Consider the following 25383-nt stretch of genomic DNA (forward strand, 5'->3'; position numbering starts at 1 on the left):
GAAACGGGGACAGCACCCTGGTACTCGTGAGTCTTGTCCTGCTGGCATCACACTGGGAGCGATTCCTGCTCTAGAACTAGGACTCGTTCTAAAGCCTTATAACTTGGAGGAAACTGTCCACAGGTTGCTCCAAATGCGTCCACCCTGGAAGGGGCATGTCTGTGTTCCCAGTTCTCAACGCCACCTCCCATGTCCCTCAGACAGACCAGAGATGGAGGAGGAGCCCGTGACCCCTTCCCCTCCCCCCCCACGCTCAGGTCGCCTCCACATCTGTGCGGAATGTGCATGGAAACGTCTGGGCCCTGCAGAGCCCGAGTTTTCATCCCATTCCCGACACCTCTGCCTTCCCTGCGGAGCACACTTTTCCGCTCTGGGCCGTGCCCTAGCGGAACTCCCTAGGGACAGACCCGCCCCCACGCGCTCTGGCCCCGACCCTCCATTGAGCACTCTGGGTGTCCCGGCCTTGCTCTCTGTGACCAATGGAGGGGGCGGAGCCAAAGCCAACCTCGCCCGTCGATGGGCGGGCGGCGCTGGGGTCGGTGGAACCACGCCTGAAGCTCACTTGTGTTCTTTCTTTCACTGCTGCTTTGGATGTACTCAGTAAACTCCACCTGCCAACGGCTCCCCCCCCACTTAATGAGGGAGAAAGTTTGGTCAGCCGCATCCTTCAGCTGGGGCCTCCTGGAACCAAGTTCCTTGGGTAGGAGTGACTTACAACAGGCCGATGGCTGCTGGGCCATTCTCCTTCTGCGCTATGATTTCTCCTTTTGTCATTGTGCCCATGACACGTCCCTCTCTATGATTTGTATTCTGTATAAACTATCCTTAGTGGACCATTTCTGACCCTCGTGGTATGTGATTTTTGTTTTCAAGTGATGTTTTTATACCTTTTCCCTTAAAGTGCTGTGACCTTCATTTTCGTTTAAAGCATGAGATCTGCCTAGTTGTACCATGTGCTAGTTACGATGTTGTTATGGTAACTTTGAAGTCTGTATCAAAGCAACCTGGACTGAAACCCAAGGCCTCCATGAGCTCTGAGAGTGACGGCGACCTGAGAAGCGCAGGCCGCACGTGCTCCGGACCTGAGTCTAGTGGGCATTGCACACGGCTGCCTGCGGGGCTCAGCGGGAGCGCCCTGTGCAATGCCGATCGTGTCCTCGGTGCAGGGAGCCTCCGCAGATCCCTGAGCGCATGTCTCTGTAGTCTCCGCAGTCACCTTCCCTAACATCTCATTCACAACACGTAAGATCCCGCGCACCCGAGCCATCTCCCTCTCACCCTTGTGTCACATCGCACCTCGTAGAGGACGTCTTAGGAGACCGGTGCACATCACAGACATGCATGCCCGTTTCTTTATGTTCATCAGAGGAGAAGTTCCAGATGCCACATGCACTCACAGGGAACACCACGGGGCTCCAGGTGGCAGCGTGTCCCGGGGACAGGTGCCCCTGAGGTGGAGTGCTACAGTGCAGCCATCTGCTGGCTGGCGTCCCTGTCCCCAGAAAGAGAAGAATCCAGGTCACTTTGCAACAGACAGTTTTGGTGCGTGTCATGCTGGGGTTGGCTGCTGTCCACACTGAGTGTTCTGCTTGCTGTCAGGCCTGTGATCGTGGAGATCCCCCACTTCGCCGCCCTGCGAGGGAAGGAGAGGGAGCTGGTGGTGCTGCGCAGTGAGAATGGGGACAGCTGGAAGGAGCACTGCTGTGAGCACACCGAGGACGAGCTCAATGAGATCCTCAATGGCATGGACGAAGGTACTCTGTGGGGCTTTGGAAGAGCTCTGAGGGGGGGGCGTGAAGACGAAGCACTTCTTTCTTAGAACCTAGGGCATGTATGTGACACGTGTGCATGCCCACAGCTGTGTGCACGCATGTACACACATGTACATATATGCTTGTGCGTGCAGGCACACACGCCTATGTGTGCCTGCATGCCTGCAGCATGCGTGTATGCATGTGCTTGCATGCGCATGTGTGCACACACGTGTCTCTGTTGCTCTGGCACAGCGGTGCCTGGTGTGTTCCAGTGGTGGTGAGTCAGATGCACAGCATACTTGCCTGGCCTTACTCCTGTTGTTATTCAGGAAAATACAACCCAGATCCCAGCGACCCAGTTAGTCCAAATGCTCTGCACTTTCAGCCAGCCTGATTTTCTGTATTGCCCTATGTATTTGCACAAATGCAGTTTGTAAAAAGCCTGTGATCCCATTGTGCTGATGGTGGATGACATGTTGGGTGAGTTAATGGTTTCAGGGGAATTGAAACGCTGGCTTCATGATCATCCATGCTCTTAGGCCCTTTTTTATGTGCAGTGACTGCCTCAGAGGTTTCAGTCACCTCTGGAGTGAACTGGAAACACAGTCCTGGCAGGAGAGAGTCCATTCCTGCACAGTCCCCTGGGAACTAAGAGGCCAGTTTCTTCTTACAACCACAGTAACTGGTTCTTGAGCTAACTTTGCAACTGGCAAAGAACCAGCCTCCAGGACCCCTTTCCTCTGAACGAACCAGGGATAGAGCAGACGGGGCATTGCAGCTCTGCCCCCCTCCTCGGGCAGCCCTGCTGAGGGACCGGGTGCTGGGGGGTAAGCTGCTCTGGTGCTGGGTGCCCTTGCCTTTGAGGAGCCGCTGACCTGGGCGGTGCCTTGCTGTCATCACAGTGCTGGACAGCGCTGAGGACCTGGACCGCAAGCGCATCTGCCGCATCGTCACGCGTGACTTCCCGCAGTACTTCGCGGTGGTGTCGCGAGTCAAGCAGGACAGTCACTTGATCGGGCCCGAGGGCGGTGTGCTGAGCAGCACGGTGGTGCCACAGGTGCAGGCGGTGTTCCCTGAGGGCGCGCTGACCAAGCGGATCCGCGTGGGCCTGCAGGTGCGTGGCGTGGGCGTGGCCCCTGGGGGAGGGGCAGCCGTGGGACTGAGACATGCAGACAGGAGGGCAGGGGCTGCCGTGCACACGGTAGATCTCTTACACGAGGGCAGAGCAGCTGCCACCGCGGTTCCGTGCTGGGAACCACCACGCGGATGGATGAGACGGAAAGCAGTGCGTTGAGAGCTGTTTGCTGTGAAACGTGACGATCATGCTTGCTGTGTGTTTTTCTTGGAAAAGGCTCAGCCTATGCATGGTGAGCTGGTTAAGAAGGTCCTCGGGAACAAAGCTACCTTCAGCCCAATCGTCACTTTGGAACCCAGAAGAAGAAAATTCCACAAGCCCATTACCATGACCATCCCTGTCCCCAAAGCTGCCAGCGACGTCATGTTGAACGGTTTCGGGGGAGATGCTCCAAGCTTGAGGCTACTCTGCAGCATAACAGGTGAGGCTCCCGTGCGGATGTGAGTAGAAAGCTCTGGGAGATGAAACTTAGACGCCTGCAGGCTCCGTGCGTTAGGCAGGAAAACATCCTAAGTGGGCACTGAAGGTGGCAGGAGGTGAGTTGACACTTGCTGATACGGCCGCGTGCCCCTGGGAGCTCGGCGTCCTCACTTCTGTCTGCGCAGCAGCCCTGTGACGACACGTAGCCCCGTTCTACTGGAAAGGAGACAAGGCTCAGACGTGTTGTGACTGGCCCGAGATCATACCACCGATATTTGCAGAGTCGGGGGCCAAACCCAAGCCGTGTGCCTGTCAGCCGTCGCCGAAGAGGTCACCTTATACCTGTTCAAAAATAATTACCATCCTGAATAATTATACCCAGTAGTCACACATGACCTCTGTCTAGGAATTGGTCATATCTTTATCACTGATCTTTGAAACTAACTTTGGAAAAACAAAGTAAAGGTTTGTCAAGAGTTAACTGAATTTGGTCTCTTCCGTTGGAAGTATTTAGACAACCAGCAAACTCCAGAAAGACACTCCCAGAGTGTTAGTGTCCCACCCCCCGCGGCTGACCCTTCCCTGTGTCACAGTGACCGCGAGCTGCTGGCGCTCGCACCTGCTGCCGTCAGCGGGGTGACCCCGGCCTGCTGTCCAGGCGTCGCCAGACATTTCACTTCTTCCTGTTGGCACCCAGGGTCCCCCTGACTTTGTTCTCCCTCGAATCCTCCCTTCTTATTAAGGTTTCTTCTGTATTTATGATAGCAAGCCATTGAGACCACCCCATGAGTTTAACACAATACAAAATCTACCACGTGAGCGGACGGGAGTGGGGCGTCTCGCTTCAGGCACTGCCTCGTCTGCTCCACTCCTGGCCGTTCCCGAGCTCCGGGGTCTTTCCCGCACTGTGGTCCATGTGTGTATGATTAGCTTTTCTCTCACGTGAGACGTGGGGCATGGAGGTGAAGCAGGTAAGATTTAACGTGCAGGCGTGCCCTGCCCTGCCAGTGCTCGGGCCAGGGCCCCACCTGGCCGAGAGGCCGTCTCCCCGAGAGGCCGCCTCAGCCTTCATCCCTCTGTCCAACCGCCTACATGTTCATTGAGCTCTTAATGTTTTCCAGCTACTTTTTGCCAACCTTCAATTGCAAATTGAGAGAAAATTTTATTTTACAAAAATGATCGTATAAAGTATAACGCTCGGGAACAAAAACAAAAAAAATCTGAATTTTTCTTGTTTTCACAAATCCTTCAGCTCCTTGGTCAGTTAAAGGATCTTTTAAAATCATCAGTGTATACAATTCAAATTTGTCTTCAGGGCGTAGCAATTACAATAAAAGCCTCAATGTCAGGCTTTTATTACTAGAACACCTAGTACTTTGAAGCAGATATTCAAGCACCTCCCTTAAAGCCGTTCCTGGGGAGGGGTGTCAGTTGCTGGTCCCGTGTCGCCTTCTGTGGTGTAGCGTGTCATTGGGGAGCGCTGGGACTTCGCTGTGAGCACAGCCAGACCACAGAGACTAACTTTACAATTCAGAGTCTGAAGCTTTGCCTGATTTTTTCAACAATCATATCATTTCAGGCGGGACCACTCCTGCTCAGTGGGAAGACATCACAGGAACTACACCACTGACGTTTGTCAACGAGTGTGTGTCATTCACCACCAACGTGTCTGCCAGGTACCGCCCTGCAGCCTGAGGCCACACCGCCCCTCCTGGCGTTTGCTTTGTTCTGTTCCTTATGTTCTTTAGAAGTGATTTTTGGGGGGTTTGGTTTTGAATACGGGCTGCATTAACCTTCATATTCTAAACAAATGGAATAGTGATGATACAGGAACAAAGTTCAGCATCAGATTGAAATCTACAGAAAATGAGCGAATGCCAGCTCTGGCTGTGGGACCCTGCCTCTCACTTTAGGGCCACGGCCGATTTCCCGGGCCCAGAGACCCAGGGATGATGAATCCCTGCTGCCGGCAGCATAGCATGGACTGCCTTCCCGCAGAATAGCAGTGGGGCTGCCGTGTCCGCGGGACAGTCCCGAGGTTTTAGTGACTCCCACATGCCCCGGCACATCTCCGTGTCTCATCTTCACAGCGCTGGCTCTGTCTGGTCTTACTTCGTGGCGCTCACTAACTCAATTTATTATTAGTTCCCCTGTGTGCGATCTGTGAGGGAATGCTGGGCACTTTCATATGCATTTGAGTTATCACTACAGTGACTTGGTGGTGTGTCCATTTTACAGGTGGGAAAACTGATGCTGAGAGGGTTAAAACTTAAATTCCTGTTCAGGGGTAGAGGAGAAGGGCACCCATGGACAGGTCAGGGACACAGCAGCTGCAGCTGGGGTGGTTCCAGCCACCAGCGTCTGTGCCCCCCGTCTCCACCCCACATCTTTACTCTAATGCCAGAGATGACCAGTGCTGAGGGAGAGGTCACCACCTCAGGTGGTCAGAGAGGGAGCCAGAGGGGAGGTGCCTCCTGAGATAAGCAGGAGCCTGACAGGCAGGAGACGGGACCACGGATGAGACACCACAGGGTCCTGGGAGAGCAGCCGCCACCCGAGGGTCTTAGGTCAGAGCCAGGGCCGCGGCGCAGGTGATGGCAGTGTTCACGGAGGCCTGCTTGGGAGACACGTGTCCCCGGTGACAGAGTTCCCGTGTTCACCACTTAACTCCCAGACAACTGAGGAAACTGAGTAAAGTGCGAAGGAGTCAGAACAAAGAGGAAGGCGATACCGGGCGCCTGCCGGGGGCCGGGGGCCGGGGGCCGGGGGCCGGGGGCCAGGGGCCAGGGGCCAGGGCTGTGCTGAGCCTCAGGACATTATGCTGAAGGAAGTAGCCGGACAGATTGCACACACGAGGTCCCGAGGATAGGCGACTTCACGGAGACAGAGAGTACCAGGCAGGTTGCCGGGGCCGGGGTGAGGGGAAAACTGACGGAGTTCAGTGGGTGCCGTGTTCTGTTTGGGATGGTGGGAGGTTCTGGAATGGTCAGTGGCGATGGCTGCACCGTGTTGTAAACGTACATGATGCCAGTGACATACATTTTATGTTACATACATATTTCTCCTAAAGCAAATGAAAAAGAGAAAGGGATGAGCCGCTGGAGGAAGCAGGCTGCGGGAAGGGGCGCTCGGGGCCTCGGAGGGACCGCGGGAGGGAGTCCGGGGAAGGAGGCGGCCGTGGCGGCGAGGTCCCGGAGCGACAGGGCGTGGTGATGCCCTGCAGGACTGTGCACGGCATTTTGAGGAGATGCCCACCCGGTGGCCTCGGCTTTCTCAGTGCGGTTGCCCCTCTTAGGGCCCGGGGTGGGGGGACGGTTGGGGAGGGACGTGAAGCTTCAGCAGTGTCCCTGCACTGAACCCAGCGACGCTGAGGGGAAGTGGCTGACCATAGGCTCCGTGAGGCCACCAGACATGAGCCAGTCCCAAAGTCGCGGTTTCTGCGTGGAGCCACGCCCAGCAGTACCCACGAGTTCTGACGAGAAAGCAGACGTCCAGGTGGCTGGACTGATCCAGCCTCGGTGATGAGAGGTTTGGGGAGAGGAGAGAGGAGCTAGGGAAACGCTGGGTAGATTTTATTGAGAAGCGTTTCGGGAAATGAGAGGAAGGTTGGGGGGATCGAGGGGCGTAGAAGCTCCCTGGTGAGGTCCCATGGTGATGGCTCCAGGCTCATCTCACTGACGGTGCTGGGACCCGGGGGTCAGATTTCAGAAGACTGGGCCCTTGGAAGCGTTTCCAAGGAAGAAAAGCACAAATGCGGGTCTAGTAGTTGGCGGCGACCACTGCGCTGCCCTCTGGCCCCTCCTGCCCTCGCCTGCCCCGTACCGGTCTCTCCCCGTCCCGTCTCCCTCCCTCCTTTCCCAAGAGGCATTTGACGACTACTTTGATCATATTGAAGGAACTGTGGTTTTTCCCCAAGTGTACACTGATTTCAGATAACCAACTTAAAATTGTTGTACAGGTTCTGGCTGATAGACTGTCGACAAATCCAGGAATCCGTGACCTTTGCCTCACAAGTGTACAGAGAAATCATCTGTGTGCCCTACATGGCCAAGTTCGTGGTGTTTGCCAAGTCCCACGACCCCATTGAAGCCAGGTTGAGGTGCTTCTGCATGACTGACGACAGGGTGGACAAGACCCTTGAGCAGCAGGAGAACTTTGCGGAGGTGGCCAGGAGCCGGGATGTGGAGGTGCGTTTTCAAAACCAACGTGTGGATACGTAGTTTATACCTTTGTTAATACATCATATGCAAAATTGAGCCCTAAATAAAAAAGACCAATCCACATCCTGACCAGTTTGAAGGTCAAAGCCCCAGATCAGCTCTTTCTGGCAGCTTGGACCTGTCCCGTGGGACGATCTCAGCATCCACGAGCAGGAAACGGGCCTCTCTGAAAGATCACAGGGGAAGTTCAGACTTACTGATGAAGTGCGAAAGCGATGGTAACAGCTTAGGTGGTTTTATCTCTCCTCTTACTAACTTTTAGTAGTAAAGCCAAAAGTCAGGAAGTACGTCCTTAGCATAAGCGTGGACATGTGCTGTCTGGGCTTTTCTGCATTAATTCTTTGTATTTCAGAGCTTCTCATCAGTGTGGATTTGGATAGCGAGGTCGAGTAACCTGACTCATTGGGATGCAAAAATTGCCCAATCGAAACTTAAGTTTGGGGGTGATGTGATACAGTGTTAGAAACAAGGACATCGCCATTAGATGCCACCATGCACCTGAAGGCCCCATAGGAGTAGAAGGGGGTGGTTCAAGGAGACGTGCCTTCCTACAGGGGAGACAAATTACAGATTGCCGTTTGCAGGTTTTAACGTTCCGAGTAGCACCACCGCTCCCGTGTCAATAACAAGAAATAATTGCAGCTACTGGAGTCCTGTTACTTTTCTCTGCTCCACCAGGTGCTGGAGGGAAAGCCCATCTACGTCGACTGTTTCGGCAACCTCGTGCCACTAACCAAGAGCGGCCAACATCATATATTCAGTTTTTTTGCCTTTAAAGAAAACAGACTTCCTCTCTTTGTCAAGGTAACATCTACATGGAGTTTTAAACACATTTTATTCAAGATCAAGTAAGGATTTGGCTTCCTTTGGGAGAGAATGTTTCCTTTTCAGTCATTTCCAGTGATTATTTAAACCATGTCTATAAAATTGTAAAGTTCTGGAAAACCAACTACTTTCATTTTTGAAGCTCAAATTCAGCTTTAAGACTGTGTTTAACGACAAATAGCCAATTCATTAATTAGAAAAGCTGGCTTTTCTTTTTCAAATTTTAAAGGAAGTCTCTCTCTTTCTAAAGTAATATTTCTTTTAAATATTTGTGCTTACATTCTTTAAAATGTGTGAACTTCACAAATGAGACCAAAAGAGTTCTAAGTGACAATTTGGGGTAACAAAAGCTCACAAAAGGCCTAGGATCCCACTCAATTTAATTAGAGCTTATCCCAGACAGAGCTGTAGACTGGACATACTTTCACAGATTCATTCAACATTTATGGATCCCCTTCTGTGCACTGTGAGTTTGTCGTCTCTGACTCAGAGCATTCATCCAGGATTGGAGTTTGGCTGTGATAAATACAGGTCTCCTTCTGGATTCCAAGCCTAAGGGGGGACAAAAATGTGTAAACGAGAAGTTCATGAAATAGAAAGGACGTTACAATTCCTCCTGTCCTGTTCTGTTTCTCCGGCCATTCATTGACTGTCTCACAAGGCCTTTCACTTCTCTGGAGGTCCCGATGCCCCTCCTCACAGGGCAGGGACTGGGTTCCCTCAGCTTTTCACTAGTCCAACCTCAGACTACTGATTCCCAAGCAATTGGTCATTGGTGATCCTTTTACTACCTGAAAACCTCATGGTTTCTCCAAGCATGAGTCCGTCAACCTGTTTAGTTTCCGAGGCCTATTCAGTTTTCCCAAGCTCTCTGCCGAGTCTCTCGTTGTGCCATTCCTGTTGGGTTGTTGCCTGATTAAAGCTAGGTTCTAACAGATCATCGCATGAAGCCTGCTGCTGAGGGGTGTCGGCGCCATTCAACGTGAACAGCTGTCCAATTAAACTAACGTTTGATATTGTTGATGTGCAAAAGTCATTTATAAACAACCCAACACAAAAATGGGCAAAGGACTTGAATAGACATTTCTCCAAAAAAGGTGTACAGATGGCCAGTAAGCCCATGAAAAGATGCTCAACAGCTTAGGAAAAGTCAAATTCAAACCACAGTGAGGCAGTGCTCTCTACCCATTAGAGTAGCTATTATAGAAAAAACAAGTCAGAATCTAGCCAGTGTTGGTGAGATGTGGAGACGCCGGGACCCTGATGCATTGCTGGTGGGAAGATCGCAAGGCGCAGCCCCTGTGGAAACAGTGCAGTGAGTCCTCAAAAAGTGAGACATAGAACGACCACAGGACAGTCATTGTACTTCTAGGCAGATGCCCAAAAGAACTGAAAGCAGGGCCTCAGCCACGTTCACGCCAGTGTTCGTAAAGGCATCACTCACCAAAGTGTGGAAACATCTCAGGTATCCATTTACAGATGAATGAACAAACCAGATGTGGCCTGTCCATGCAGTGGAGTGTTATTCAGCCTTAAAAAGCAGTGAAATTCTGACACGCTACCACATGGGTGGACCTTGAAGACATAGGCTCAGTGAAAATAACCAGTCACAAAGGGACAGTCCTGTCCATCTAGCCAAGGCCCCAGGAAGAGGCAAATGTAGAGATGAGGTAGAATCGAGCCTGGGGGCAGGCGGAGGAGATGGGCGGTTCCAGGTGGTGGGTGCGGAGCTTCTGTTGGGATAATGACAAGTCCTGCATAGCAGTGATGATCACACAGCCCACTGAGTGTGCTCAGTGCCACAGAATTGCACACTTAAAAGGGGTACGTGTGAAAATGGAGAAGGTGAATTTTGTTATGCATATTTTACCACAATTTTTTAAAAAAGCTGAATGATAAAAAAAAAGTCATTTTAAATGATACTAGAACCAGAAGAAAGGAACAGCCTGGCACCCTTAGCGCGCTCAGAGGGGTTGTGCTTTCCCCGATTTTCTGGGGCATCGCCTGCTTAAAGAAGCCGTGCGCCCCGTGTGGGTGACTCACGTGCCTTTCTCATTCAAGGTCCGAGACACGACTCAGGAACCGTGCGGACGACTATCATTTATGAAGGAGCCGAAATCCACACGAGGCCTGGTGCACCAAGCTATTTGCAACTTAAACATCACCCTGCCCGTCTACATAAAGGTATTGCCAAGCCTGCTGCCGTGCATTCAGGAAGTGTGGGGCTTGGCTTCAGGCTCTTGGTCACATAAAAGATAGTCATTTTGGATTTCCTGTCAAATTTGTGATTTTCCATTGAAGTGAGGAAAAAAGTGGCTCTACCTCATTTCACATCAAATTCATTTTGATGGAAGAATTTCTATAAATACATATTGGATATGGAAGACAGAAAACTTGAATTTAAGATTTAACATTTTGGACTAATTTTTAAAAGCAAATAACTGACTTTGTCTTCATTATTGCTTTTATGCGGCCTTCTGGGACCATGCTGGGGCCTCTGGTACCCAAACATTTTGGGCCATTAGGTTCTGTTCTCCACCAGCTCATAGGTGGGATCTAAATATTACATTCAGAGCAAACCTCACTGTTTCCTCTTGTTGCTAAAATAATTACCTGTTCATTTTATAACCTGTCATATTTTAGAAGTAGGAAATTAATTTTTTCAACTATTTTAATATGATTAGTACAAAATAATCCTATATTTCAAGGAGCAGATTTGAAACATTGTTGAAATGTCCAACTACAGGTCCAACCACAGGTATTACTTTCTATGCAGACCTCTCCCCACTGCAGAATTACTCTGTAATTACTCTTGATTATATAGCAGTATTTTTCGTTACTCCATCAAACCAAAGAAGACAACTGAATGAATCATATGTTGGGGGTAACTTTGTTTATTTAAAAATATTTTTAACCAGTATCCCTTCCTAGTGGGAAGCGCCCACCCAGCGCTGCGCAGGAGGTGTGGCCACCTGTCTGTGTGCCTGGGTTGGGGACAGGGCGCATAGTGGCAGGTGAGACCTGGCGGAGGGGAAATACATTTAAAGTCCTAAACCTGGCTCCGCGAAACACAGCACTTCCTGTACTGCTTTTTACCCACCAGTCTGCTTTTCTGAGTGAGTTATTCTTGTACATAGAGATCGGTCACATAGAGAAAAGCTCACGTCATATTTAACATCGTAAATTCTTATTTGATAAAAATAAATTTTATCTCTCCATAAAAGTAATAAGCTCTGATTTCAGTGAGCTTTCAATGTGCTGTAAAGAAAGCGTTTATTTATTCTGATACTTCTATTGATTTTTAGAGAGAGAAAGGAGAGGGGGAGAGAGAAACATCACTGTGACCGGCCGCCTCCTGCACACCCCCTCCTGGGGATCCAGCCCACAGCCTGGGCATGGGCCCCGGTGGGGAATGGCACCCACCCCCTTTCGGTGCCTGTGCCTGGACGATGCCCACCCGCTGAGCCACACCTGCCAGGGCGAGTTTATTTTTACGTTTTACAGATCAGACACAGTGACTGATGCGGTCATGGTCCAGGAAGGCTTTCCATTTAGTAATAACTCACTCAAAACAAAAAGAAAGAAGTGCCAACCTTGTGTGCTTCAGCTGTGCCCGCGGGGTAGTGGCTCTCCGTGGCAGTGGAGCTCTGTATGGTGCCGTGCACCCCACGACGTGGCCACACGCGTATTTGTGGCTCTCCCTCTTTCCAGCCAGCATCACCACTCCCGCAGGCGCCTGCCATCTAATCCACCAAGTGTCCGACCGTGAGGCTGCTATATTTGTAATTTTGGTTCTCTTGTCTCTTGAGTCTCCAGGCTTTTGCGTTTAAATCGGTCCTTTTTGATTTTTGTGCCTGTCTGGGGAGCTGAGTGGGAACAAGAGCCCCGACTGAGCGCTGCCCGTGGGTGTTGGTGGGGGGTCTTGACCTGTCTCCTAAACTCTGCTCTCCCTGCTCTCTCCCCTCCCACGCGGCGTCGGGGCGGCAAGGATTCAGAGTCAGATCAGGAGCAGGAGGAAGAGGTAATTGTGTGACCTTGTCGCTTGTAACTGGTTAGAGCACCCGCATCCCGTGTTCTCAGGGGCTGTGCGTGTGGGAACAGTCGCTCCTGCCTGTGACTTGTTACCCTGTCTCTGCAGTAATGCTCATTTCTCTACCAACTGCTGGAGGCCCGACTGTTACCTCTGTGGTTCTCAAAGGCTGGTCGGCAGATGCCTGGCGGTGAAAACTCTTCCGTGACAGAGCTGAGCCCTTATTTGCCTTTTCACCGGCATGTCCTCAGCCGAGGTTTCCGAGGCTGTGTCACCTGGGAGGCCACGCACTCGGCACCCTGGAATGTGTGCCTGTGTGTACTTGGGTTCCACTTTTTCTCAGCTTGATTTTTTAATAAATATTCATTTACGTGTATCAAACATAAACAAAAGTTCCTCAGGCTCCTCGGTAATTTTTAGGAGTTAAAGGGGTCTTAAGACCAGAAAGTTTGAGAACCACTGAGACCGAAACTAGGGAGCATGTAGTTAATGTAGTTCATCCATCGGACGATAACGTCAGATGCAGAGCGAGTGTGAGCCCTGTGTGGGGCTGTGTCCCGGTCACGGGTGAAGGAAGCTGTCTAGGGAGGGTACCTGGAATAAGTAGCCATTTCATTGTCCCTGCTTCTGTAGTTCAAGTTGGTATAAGTTTGTTTCCCTTGGCGAAATCTGAAAATGCCCAAACATTGTCATAGGAATGAAAGAAATCATTGGGAAATCTTTATGTTTACCAATTAACACATTGGTCCTGTTTCTAAGATAGACAAATGCAGTTATTGGTTGCATATAAATGTTTTCAAATATACTAGTTTTATTTTTAATGTTATTCTGATGGATTTGAAATGCAAAAATATAAAGAAAAGTGTAACAAATGCCCGTGTACCCGCCCGCTTAACATGCAAGGCCTGCGGTCCAGAGCAGCCCCGGACTCGCCCTTTTCACTGAGCAGGACAAGAGGGAGGTACAGACTGGTCCTGCCGTGTCACCAGTCTCTGTCCCCCACTCCGCGTCCTTCCTGCACCTGGTGACTCGCTCACCAAGGCTGGGCGGAAGGAGACCTCCGCGCCTCCCAGCGCAGGAGCGCCCTGTGGTGCCAGCTTAGCTTCGTTCAGACGATCCTTCCCTGAGCGTCACGGTTTTCGATTGACTAGTTTCAGGAGCTGTTCAGGATGACCGGTGAAGTTTGCCTTCTCTTCAGGAAGGCGCTTCTGGCTTCTCAGAATGACAGTGGCGTCGTGTCTGTGGGCCGCACGCCCTGCGTGCTGTTTGCTCTCAGCTAAGCTGCCACCACGGCCTGCCCCCCGCTGGCCTTTCCGCTAACGAGCACGCGCCTCTGACATCGAGCGCCCGGGGCCACCCCTGCCCCGGAATAACATGTTAGAGAGGGCTTCTCACCCGTGTGTCTGGATGGAGAATAGTTTTTCCAAGTTTGGGTAAGAATGAAGGAAACTGTGAGGAAGAGGTGTCGCCACGGCCGCGGCCACCAGCACGTGGTGTCCCCATGCGTGTGGTCATGACCCAGCTCGGGGGGGCCGGGAGGCAGGACGCTGTTGTAACCATTCAATTTGTGTATGTTTTCTTTCAGATCGATATGACATCAGAAAAAAGTAAGATTTTAAGTAGAACGAACCGTGTGAAAGCTGGCTGCAGTAAGGACAAGCATGGTTAAGCTGCGAGCGGTTGCCATCACTAACCCTGTGACAGTTACATTTCATATTCAGAGTGATCGTATTTAGAAAAGCAGCTTTGCCAGTTAAATTACGACGCATCTAACTTCTGACTAGCTGGTGGCAAAGCGCAATGAGGCTTGTCTCATTCTTTCCCCCGCATCCCTCTCTCCCCGCATCCCTCTCTCCCCGCATCCCTGGGAACCCGCTGCTCCGCTTCTCGGAAGCCCACTGACCGTTTCTGTCCGTCCGTTGGCGTAGCCTCGTCATCTCGTGTTCACGCACTGACACGGCAGCGTCGCGCTCGCATCGGCCGCACCGCCTTCGGCTCGGAGCCCGCTGTCCCCGTGGCGGCCCCTGCGGGAGCGATGCCGTCGTCAGTCCCCGGCGTGAGCCGCCCCCCGCGCCCTGCTGTGGTGAGGTCACCGGTGTCTGTGGGCCCCGGGCTGCCAGACTCTCGTGAAAACTTTCCGGGGAAAAAAAGAGCCATGAATTAAAAAATTAAAGCCTCCCGGATGAAATCACTAACCACAGCAGCCTGCTGTTATGGAGCTAACCCTAAATAATGACGCAGATCCCCAGAGTAATTTAGCACCGAGGGAGGTGGGTGTCGGACCTTAGCAAGCTCTCGGAACTCCCCGGAGGCTGTCGTGCCCCATCCACACCGTACGTCCCTGGGTTTCTGGTGATTCTGGCTTCTTGTACGGAAGGAAGAACTTGAATTTTTTAGGGTTTACTTATTTATTTATTGCTCTTGCCCCAAATATTCAGGAAAAGAATTTAATTTTTAATGTTTATTCATTTTAAGATTTATTTTTATTAACTGTATTTATTTTTAATATGTTACTGACTTTAGAGACAGAGGAAGGGAGAGGGGGAGAGAGAGATAAATGACAAGAGTCATTGACCGGCTGCCTCCTGCACACCCGCTACTGGGGACTGAGCCTGAACCCAGGAATTGAACGGGACCAGGAATGGAACCAGTGACTTCTTGGTGCACGGACGGGTGCTCAGCCACTGAGCCACACCAGCTGGGCGACTGTATTTATTTTGATTAACTGTTAATATGGTCATCCAGCCCCGTACAATGATCTGAGAGCTTTTAAAAAATTATTTTAGCACAGTATAATTTACTGCTATGTTACAGAAATGCTTTTAATTGAGTCTCCTTACTCTTCTTATAAATCAATACTCAGAACTAGACCATTTGAAATTCTGGATGTTTTCATTTTATTTTTATATTTGAACAAATCTGTGTCGATATAAATTATTTTAATACCTTTTTATAAATGCATATTCACAGAGGATATCTCCTCAGCAAATACCCATTCTTTCAAGAGAAGGCATTTTTGTTTATTAGAAAGATGACATGCCGTCCTTTTTGAAAGAGATTTTTTTTGTTCTCCCACTTTCTCGCTCAGAACCACTGTGTTTGTTTAAATGATTGGTTTCTTTGTTCTTTGGATACAAACTCAGGGGTTAAGTCAATCCAAGGATCTGGCTCAATCGTGGTCGAGGAAACCTACCGTGTTGCTATCAGGCCTGGACCCTCCTGGGCCCTCCTAGGTGTTGTAAATGTTTTAGATTTTTAGATATAGACTCATGTTTGGTTTTCTTTTTGTCTAAAGACAATTATTAAATAATGTCCATCTGGATATAAAATCATGTCCAGACAATGCTTTGTGGGGGGACCGTCCTGCTCCTTCACGAGCCGGTCCCGAGCCGCAGCTGCGTCCTGGGTTGGCGGAGCGGCCCCCCGGCCATGCCCTGAGCACCCCGCGCTCCACGGCCGCCGCGGGCCGTGCCCGGCCTCACCACAGCAGCGTCTGTGCCAGCGCCTGTCCGTGTCTGACACCCTCCTGCCCGCCCCTCCCGTTGACCCCACCTTCCTTTGCTTTGCATGGAAATAACTTGGCTTACCTAACCGTGCGTGTGCCGTGTGCCCGTCTCTCACGGGGGCTGCCCTGCGTCCCATTCTGACTTTGGACTCACACAGAAGTTTCCTCATCCTGGTTTGTCTGTTGTTTTCCTTTCTTTCCTTCCTCTCCCTCCCCGGCCCGCCCCGTAGTGTCTAACAAGGAGTTGCTCCGAGGAAGGGCCAGCTTCTCCGCACAGGGCGTGTGTCCCTGCTGGGTGTGCGTCTCCTTGGCTGAGCTGCCGGTTGGCAGCGGGTTCAGATGCCCTGTATTCGGTGCCGTGCGGCGGAGCGGACTGCTGGGCTCCGACGGCTCCACCAGATCGCGCACGCACGGCGAGACCTTGTCCTGAGCCTGCTGCTGACCGGCCCTCTCCCCGAGGAAATGAGCCCTCTGCAGTTTCTAATGCCTTCTCCTTTCTCCCGCGTTTATTTTTCTTTCCACATCGACCTGTAACCTCTGAACAATCTTGAGATGCCGCGGTGCCCTCCAGCCGTGCTCGCCCCTGCTCCGGTCTGTGACGCCGTCCGTGTGCCCGCTGTCCGTTTGCTCTGTTGTGTGTGGATGTGCTGCAAGAGAGAAAATTAAGCAAGTTATTTCCTGCTCGTGTCCCTTTTCAGTTTTTTCTGTTGGCCTTGCTTTGCTTTTGTGTCCCGAGGCCTTGTGGATCCGCCATCCCAGCCCGTTTGTTGTCCCTCCCACCACGACAGGAAGAGACAGTGTCATTGGGTCCTGATTACGTTTGCCAACCTCTCTTTTGATTTCCGTTTTACTTTCAATGTTTCTCATCCGCGTCAAAGACGACACAGAGTCTACAGAAACACCTGTCCTGAAAAGCCAGCTGGCCACTGACGTCCCTGTCCTGGCGAGCCCAGACCTGCTCTCGGAGGTCTCGGAGATGAAGCAGGACCTGATGAAGATGACCGCCCTCCTGACCGCGGACGCGCCTGGCAGGGCAGGGCCTCTCAGGGGGAGGGCGCCGGCCGGGGCTGCCGAGGAGGAGCCCGGGGAGCCCTTTGAGATCGTGGAGAGAGTTAAGGAGGACCTGGAGAAAGTGAATGAGATCCTGAGGGGGGGCCCCTGCTCGGAGGGCGAGGGCCGTGGGCCAGGCGCCCGGCCTGGCGGGGAGCTGGGGGACGAGGAGTGGGTGCTGCTTAGTGACGAGGACATAGCGGAAGCCAGGCAGAGGGCACCCCTGGAGGCCCCCGAGGTCCCCTGTGTAGAAGTTAGACTAGAGAGGGAGACCCCGGCACAGGGACAGAAGGACGCCACTGGGCTGGTGAACTACCTCACTGAGGATCTGAACTCCTACACGGCTGCTCCTGAAGACCCGCGACCGGTGCCCCGTGGGGCCGGGGACAGGCGCTCTGGAAGCCCAGGGAAGGACGCTCCCCGAGACGAGACGCAGAGCGCTCAGAAGCAGCACGCGCCGGGCCTGGGGGTGAGGAAGCCGGTGCGAAGGAAACTGAAGGAAAAGCTGAAGCAGAAGGAGGAAGGCTCTCAGGCTGCCGCGGGCAAGACGGAACTTAAGAAGGGTAGCTCGGAAGAGTCCCTAGAAGAAGGCCCGGGCTCGGCCCCCGAGCCCCTGCCCATGGGACAGGCCACGTCCCCGTTGGTAGAAGAGACGCCCATCGGGCCCATCAGGGACAAAGTGCAGGCCCTTCAGCAGCGGGTGGAGGAGGAGCGGAAAGGGCAGAGCAAGCTGCCCGTCCGAGTCAAGGGCAAAGAGGAGGCGCCCAGGAGGGTCAGCTCCCGGCCCCCGGCGGCGGCCCCCCCGCTGAGGTCGGACAGGCGGGCACCGGCGCCCCCCTCCTCCAAAGCAGACAGACACTCCTCCCTGGCCTCGGCAAAGTCCGACAGGCATCCTCCAGCGTCACCACCGAGTAAGACCGAGAGGCACTCGCCCGTGTCTCCCTCGACGAAACCCGACAGACACTCGCCCGTGTCTCCCTCGACGAAACCCGACAGACACTCGCCCGTGTCTCCCTCGACGAAAACTGAGAGACAGTCCCCTGTGTCGTCATCTGGTAAAACTGAGAAACATTCACCTGTGTCACCTTCAAGTAAAACAGACAGACGCCCACCTGTGTCACCGTCGGGAAGGACGGAGAAACATCCCCCTGTATCACCTGGGAAGACAGACAAACGCCTGCCTGCGTCACCGGCTGCCAGAATGGAAAAGCACCCACCCGGCCTGGCCTCTGGGAAGACCGAGAGGCGCCTCTCCGTGTCCCCTTCTGGGAAAACAGAAAAGGCAGCCCCCGTGTCCCCCACCTCAAAAACAGAGCGGATCTCGGAGACCATGTCCGTGCGGGAGCTGATGAAGGCCTTTCAGTCAGGTCAGGACCCGTCCAAACACAAGGCGGGGCTCTTTGAGCACAAGGCTGCCAAACCAAAGCAGCTGCAGGAAAGGGGCAAAGTCCGGGCAGAAGCCGAAAAGGGGCAGATACCAGCCCAGAAGGAGACACAGAAAACCCAGAGTCAGGGCATCAAACGAGGCCAGAGATTCCTGGGGGCCGCGGCTGCGGAGCCCAGAGGAGGGCCCCTCGGTGCCTCGGGGCGGAGAGGAGATGCCGTGGGAGGGAAGGAGCCGGACCCCAACCACAGGACGCTGCCACCTGTGGGACCGGCCCCTGGGGAGGAGCCGGACCCCAGCCACAGGGCGCTGCCACCTGTGGGACCGGCCCCTGGGGAGGAGCCGGACGGGCGGGGAGATGGGAGCCTCCAGATCAGCCCCGACCGCAGGGCCTCCACCGACTTCTCGGAGGCCATCAGGCAGGAGCTGGAGGACAACGACCAGTACCAGCAGTTCCGCCACAGGGAGGCGCCGCAGCCCGAGGAGGCGCAGCTGGTCCTGGAGCAGGTGCTCACCAGCCCCTTGCGCAGGGCCTTCCCGCCGGAGCCCGGCGAGCTGCTCCCCAGCCCCCCCGCCCGCCTGGACGGCAGCTGCGAAAGCCTGCGGCAGGACGGGCTGGCAGCGTCTCCCTGCGGCAGCCTGATGGAGGGCACCCCCCAGGTCAGTTCAGAGGAGAGCTACAAGCACGAGGGCCTGGCGGAGACGCCCGAGACGAGCCCCGAGAGCCTTTCTTCCTCACCAAAGAGGAGCCAGGATCACACAGGGGACACCAGTGACATGACCACCTCAGGAACAGACGTCCATTCAGGTAAAGAGTGTCCCCCCACCGAAGACACTCCCGACGGTGCCCAAGGGCCTGGCGCAGCTGTGGCCGAGGGCTCAGAGCCTGGGGCAGGGTGCGTGAAGGCCACCCCGGACCCTTCTGGAGAGACGGGCCCCAAACTAGAGCGCGATGGCCTGGGGCACGGCGCTGTGTCCTCAGCAGAAGCAGCACCCGCCGGGCTGACCACGGACGTGCCCTGTGATGCCGGACCACCTGCCCCTAAGACACAGGCCCTACCTGGACCTCAGGGACCCACAAGCCCCCGGCCCTCACCTCCTGACCTCCCTGTGAGGACTGGCCAGTCCCAGGCTGCCCCCCGCAGCCCCCCGGCGCTGGCGCTGGCGCTCCCTCGCCCCGACACCGAGGTCCTCAGCCCCGGGGCTGACGAGTCCCTGGCGGTGAGCCACAGAGACTCCCTGGAGGCCAGCCCCGTGCTGGAGGACAACTCCTCGCACAAAACCCCGGACTCCCTGGAGCCCAGTCCCCTGAGAGAGTCCCCGTGCCGCGACTCCCTGGAAAGCAGCCCCGTGGAACCAAAGACGCAGGCCGGCATCCTCCCGGGGCGCTTTCCTCTCCCCACAGCTGTCGCCAAAGCAGAGCTCCTGGCGGAAGTGGCCTCCGTGCGGTCCCGGCTGCTCCGAGACCCCGACGGCAGCACCGAGGACGACAGCCTGGAGCAGACCTCGCTCGTGGAGAGCTCGGGGAAGAGCCCCCTCTCTCCTGACACCCCCAGCTCGGAAGAGATCAGCTACGAGGTCACGCCCAAGGCCTCAGAGGCAGGCGCCCCCAAGCCAGCTGTGATCCAGGAATGCGCAGAAGAGGACGACTCGGAAAGCGGGGAGAAGAGGCGGTTCACCCCCGAGGAGGAGATGTTTAAGATGGTCGCCAAAATCAAAACCTTCGAGGAGCTCGAGCAGGAAGCCAGGCAGAAGAGAGACGGCAGGAGAGAGCCCAGGCCCGAGGAGTGCGCCTCGTCCCCCGAGCCGGGCACCGAGGGGCCAGCGGACGCGGCGGGCCGGCCGTGCGGGCCGCCCGCTGAGGACGAGGGGGACGTCCCTGTGGTGCCCGCCGACGGCAGGACGGCCTCGTCCTCGGAGAGCGAGCCTGAGCTGAGGCAGCTGGCCGCGGGCGCCGACCCCGACCTCCTCCCGGAGCCGGTCATTCGCGTGCAGCCGCCGTCCCCTCGCCTGTCCAGCCTGGACTCGAACTCCAGTCCCGAGGAAGTGCAGCTCCAGCCAGCCGCTTCCAAGCGATACACTTTCAGGATGAATGGAGATGCTCAGGAAGAGCCCGGGAAATCAGGAGAGAGAGGGGCTGGGCCTCACGTGCCTGAGGACAGTTGCGGGGGTCCCGCCGGAGGCCCGGGTGCGGCTCCCGATGATGTAAGCAGGGGTGCCGGTCAGACACAGTTCTGTGCGGGCCATGGGTGTGCGGCGGGCAGCCCCCAAAGCTTGGACCCCTGTGGCCCCCCCAGCGCTGACGCCAGTGAGGGGCTGGTCACCTCCGAGGGGCCGGCAGCCCTGTGGGCCCCTGGCGAGAGGGACTCGGGGGAAGAGCTCCACGTTTCTCCAGTGGCATCTCCACACACCGATGGCCCCAGTGGAGGCTCTTCATATTTGTCCCCTGCGCCTGAGTGTCCAGCCTCTGAAGGAAAAGGGTCAGATGGAGCCGTCATTTCTACCTCTTCCCCGACAGACGGGGCCACAGAAACGGACCACGCCTCTGAGAGCTCCCCGAAGGGCAGCCCCGCCCTCGGCCCATCCATCACGACACAGATGCGCAGACCATCCGTGGATGTCCCTGGGCCTGACCCCCCCGAGACCGAGGGAGTCCATGATCTCCAGGTCGTAAGCCCATATGAAAACGTTCCTCCCCAGTCTTTCTTCTCCAGCAAAGAAAGCAAAGCCCAGACGGATGCAGGACACGGAAGTTCTCACTCTTCTGACGCGTGTGCCGTGACAGGCACGTCCTCTGTCGGTGGCGGGGAGGGGGCCTGCTCCCCTAGGGGAACCGTTTCAAGCAAAGAATTGAGTTTTGAGAGCCAGGAAGTAGAACCCACACAGGACAGTGCCCTGTGGGGGGTGCGGACGGATGGCGCCCCTGCCTCCCCGCGGCCCGCTCCGCCCAGTTGCTCGGCAGGCGCGGGCGAGCGCGTGAGCCAGGTCGTCATCACCACCGCCGAGGCGGGTCCCGGCTCCTGGAGCGAGATCCGCGAGGACGACGCGGCCTTTGAGGCCCGTGTGAAGGAGGAGGAACAGAAGGTGTTTGGTTTGATGGCGGACAGACGGTCGCAGGGCACCACCCCGGACACCACTCCTGCTCGAACCCCCACCGAAGAGGGGACCCCGACCAGTGAGCAGAACCCGTTTCTCTTCCAGGAGGGCAAGTTGTTCGAGATGACCCGAAGCGGTGCCATCGATATGACCAAAAGGTCCTATGCAGATGAGAGTTTTCACTTTTTCCAAATTGGGCAAGAATCCGGGGAAGAGACCATCTCTGAGGCCGTGACTGGAGGGGGTGCTGCTGCTGAGGCCTCAGGGCCGGAGACACCGGCTCAGACACTGGCACACTCAGAACCAAAAGACGCAGGCGAGGCCAGCGTGCTCCCCGATGACCTGAGTGAGGAAGGAGGGGGAACCCCAGCTTCAGAAGGTCACCTTTGCTCCCAGGCAGGGCTCCCGGCCTCTGTGGACATGGCTGGAGCAGAGGCTGCTTCCGTGGGCACCGAGGACCTGCCCCCGACGCACAGGGGCACCGTGCCTCCTGCATCCAGCGTGAGGCAGACGGCCAGCCCCCCCAGCCCTGAACCTGCCGTCCAGGTTCAGCTGGACTTCTGCTCCGTCACTAGGTCCGTATATTCAGATCAGGATGACAATTCTCCTGGCTCTACCCCAGAGGAACAGAAATCAGTCATTGAGATCCCCACCGCGCTCTCGGAGAGCGCACCTCCTTCCGAGAGCAAGTCTGAGGCCCAGGTCAGGACCAGGACCCCCGCCACCCCCACCCCGGCCCCGGAGGAGGAGAGTCTGCTGCCCAGCCCAGATGAGGACAGGAGGGAGCAGGAGATGAAGCCGAAGTCTAAGATCCCCGTGAAAACGCCCCTCCAAGGAGCCGGGCAGCAGCCTTTGCGTATGGACTCATCCCTGCAGAAGACAGGGGCTCCCCGGGGACAGGATGTGCCAGGCAGAGCAGCAGGTGACCGAAGCAAGTCTGAGTCCGATGCCAGTCCTTTGGACTCAAAGACCAGATGTGCAGCGAAACCTCGAAGCTGCGCTGAGCCTGAAGCAGAAAATGGGGAGGGGGCAGAGGAGCTGCCGCTTGAATCCGAGCAAGCGGCCGCGAGACCCAAGCCATTTGCCTCCCGCCTGCCAGTGAAGAGCAGGGGGGGCCCGTCTTCCTGCAGGGGGCCCCCGAGCCCCACCCGGGAAAGCAGGGAGCACTTCTTTGACCTTTACAGGGACTCCATAGAATTCTTCGAGGAGATTAGCGATGAGGCGTCCAAGTTAGTGGACAGGCTCACCCAGTCAGAGAGGGAGCAGGAGGCAGCCTCAGACGACGAGAGCAGTAGTGCCCTGGAAGTCTCGGTGATTGAGAACCTGCCACCTGTTGAGACCGAGCACTCAGTGCCCGAGGACATCTTTGACACGAGGCCCATCTGGGATGAGTCCATTGAGACTCTGATTGAGCGCATCCCCGATGAGAACGGCCTCGGCCGTGCTGAAGGTACTGCCGCCGGGACTCCCGGGCCCGCATGTCATGACCCCGTGTAGCTCTGTCGTCTGTTCCGTTGGGTGGCCCGTGCCTCCTTTCGCTAAGCTTTCTGTAGTGCTCCTGTGTTTGTGTAAGTCCTCCTGTTGTGTGCTTTCTCTGTGCACTCTTGTCTGTGAAAACAATCTCAAGATTGAGCAATGAGAACGCGGCGGAAACACGAGCACGCCGGCCGCGGCCCCCTGGCTGCGCCGGCCACTGCGCGTGAGGCCAGCCGCGGGGAGTTCTGTTGTCCTGCAGGCGGGCCGGCCTCCAGCAAGCACGCCTGCCTTTGCACTGCAGCGTTTGGGGTCTCGTTTTATATTATGAGGATTCTTTGCTTTTTCTTACCTTTCTGTACTTGAAAATAATTTACACTTAATTTTGTAATCATTAGGAAGCCAATTCGCTCAAGAAGATTTCATATATCATGAAATTCCAATTCTGTGGATCTGTTTTTGATTCAGAAAGGTTGGATTTCAGATGCTGCTGGTAACACTTTAACAAACGAGCCTAAGGTAAAATGTGCTGCTTCTGACGTGGCCGGTGAGCGGGGAAGGCCCCCGATCGATGCAGCAGACAACAAAACTCGCCCTTTGCATGGTGTAAGTTGACTGCGAGGGGACAATGGCTCTGAGCGGTAGACATGGAAACCATAGATGGCTCCAGGAGGCATCGTCTGAGCTTCCGGTATCTCTCCAATAAAGACTGTTATTCTTAAATTTGAGTTATAGAAGATGTCACAATACCATGATGTAAAAAGCTGCCCATCAATTAATGGGGGTTAAACATGAACGAAAATCATACTTTGTGGAGGTAATAATATAAGAGCTTACATCCTGGTGAGCAGACAAAAACTTTTCCGCAAGACGCATACTAATACAGCATACACCTGCAAACATGTTCCTCCCCTCCACTCTTCTAGGGTGACCAGGCCAAGGCGAGTGTTCTTTTGACCCCACTGAAAAAATCCAATATGGTCCGCTCAGCCCGCCGTCTCGGTCTCGTGGGAACCTTGGATGGGAAGGGCCCCGGGTGCCCCTGCCGTGCGGGGAGGCCCTAACGCATCGCTCACGCCTGCAGCCCGGTTACGAGTTTCCTGGTGTTTGACCAGGGAGATTGTTGTTTTCTGGTGGGCAGTGTTCTCGCAGATAATTTGGAAGGGAAGTCTGAATATTGCTAGAATCACAACTCACAGAATTCTGTGCAGGGCTGGTCTTGATTGAAGAGACGTGGAAGTGCATGGTTTTCATGGTTTCTATTAGGTTAATTCCTCATTCCATTCCCCGAACCAGGCAAACACAATTTCACATGATTTAACGTGTAATAGCTCAGTTGGCTGTCATTGGATATCTGGACAAGGGACTTCCCTTCTGTGGACGGTCAGTCCTGGGGTCGTCCCTGTTGTAGACAGTGTGGCCGTTCTGTTCTTGAACTTCTGTAGGTCAGCAGGATGCGCAGGCGCGGATGGAGGAGCGGCTGGCCTACATCGCCGATCACCTCGGCTTCAGCTGGACAGGTAAAACGAGTGGCCCACTTTCAACAGAGCCTTCTTGGTCTGAATGACATAGTTGTATCAGCAAAGTGTCGTCGACAATTAGAAAGGTCTTTTTTTCCTTCCCTTGATCACGAGGAACAGTGAAAATATAATAAACCACAGGTTAGAAAACCCGGGCTCTTGTGAACTCGCCCTGTGAACCAGGGCGGCCCTTTTACCGTCCCTGGGATTTAGGGCACTAGAAGGTTAGATTGGGAGATTCTAAGAATATACCAGCCCCCACCTCCCTCCTTTGGGAGCTGTGGGTACCTAAACTTTGGGGAGATTGCTGATTTTCAAAACCATTGTTAGATGTTGTCATAACAGTTAATTTGAGATTTACCCAGGGCTCTTCTTTTAGACACTTTCAGTTTCTTCATCATCAGTGGTGCTGACATTTGCTTTAGATGAGTGTCGAAATCGATACAAGTAAGAGGCACTAATTCTCTGAGAAGCGGGATGCTTGAGCATAGAAATTATAATACATGTTAAATAGCTTATTAAGGAAACGTGAACTCTAAGGTCAGTATTATTTACTTACAAATCCTGATTTACCTCTCGCCGTGCCCGGACTTTAACATAGGAAAGCTAGATGGTCTGTCTCTGGCTTCCTTCAGTTTCTTTTATTTTTTGTCTGACTTCCTTTTATATCACCTGTGACTGCTTTATTGAAACAGATGGTATAAAATTAATATTTGCCTCCTTTAAGTCTCTTAAAGATTTGATGGTGAGTAGGAGTCCAAAACACCCTTAGCAAAGGTCGTCGGTAAAGTGGAAGAAGTGGCCAGAGGCAGGAGGGATGGCCACTGTCTTTAAAAGCTGATTTACTTAATTGAGGAATTAAGGGGAAAGAGGACGGCATATACCCCTGGCTGACGTACTGAATGGGTAACGTTCAGGATCACTTCATTTCGTTTCTTAACCGCGTATTTATGTACGTGTGTTAAATGGAA

General features: G+C 54.2%; 1 protein-coding gene across 1 annotated transcript in view; it reads left to right on the forward strand.

Annotated features, from left to right (window-relative positions):
• The window catches only part of ANK2 (ankyrin 2), a 325210-nt gene that overhangs the window by 283037 nt on the left and 16790 nt on the right, over positions 1-25383 (forward strand). The window contains exons 31-41 of the mRNA XM_087816209.1: positions 1600-1754; positions 2657-2868; positions 3106-3310; positions 4889-4985; positions 7268-7496; positions 8208-8333; positions 10416-10538; positions 12343-12375; positions 13970-13991; positions 16768-22869; positions 24338-24412. Coding sequence (XP_087672335.1) covers positions 1600-1754; positions 2657-2868; positions 3106-3310; positions 4889-4985; positions 7268-7496; positions 8208-8333; positions 10416-10538; positions 12343-12375; positions 13970-13991; positions 16768-22869; positions 24338-24412 — 7379 coding nt within the window. The remainder of the gene's footprint in view (positions 1-1599; positions 1755-2656; positions 2869-3105; positions 3311-4888; positions 4986-7267; positions 7497-8207; positions 8334-10415; positions 10539-12342; positions 12376-13969; positions 13992-16767; positions 22870-24337; positions 24413-25383) is intronic.

Source organism: Miniopterus natalensis, chromosome 4 (assembly GCF_054644295.1).
Source record: "Miniopterus natalensis isolate mMinNat1 chromosome 4, mMinNat1.hap1, whole genome shotgun sequence".
Classification (NCBI taxonomy): domain Eukaryota; kingdom Metazoa; phylum Chordata; class Mammalia; order Chiroptera; family Miniopteridae; genus Miniopterus; species Miniopterus natalensis.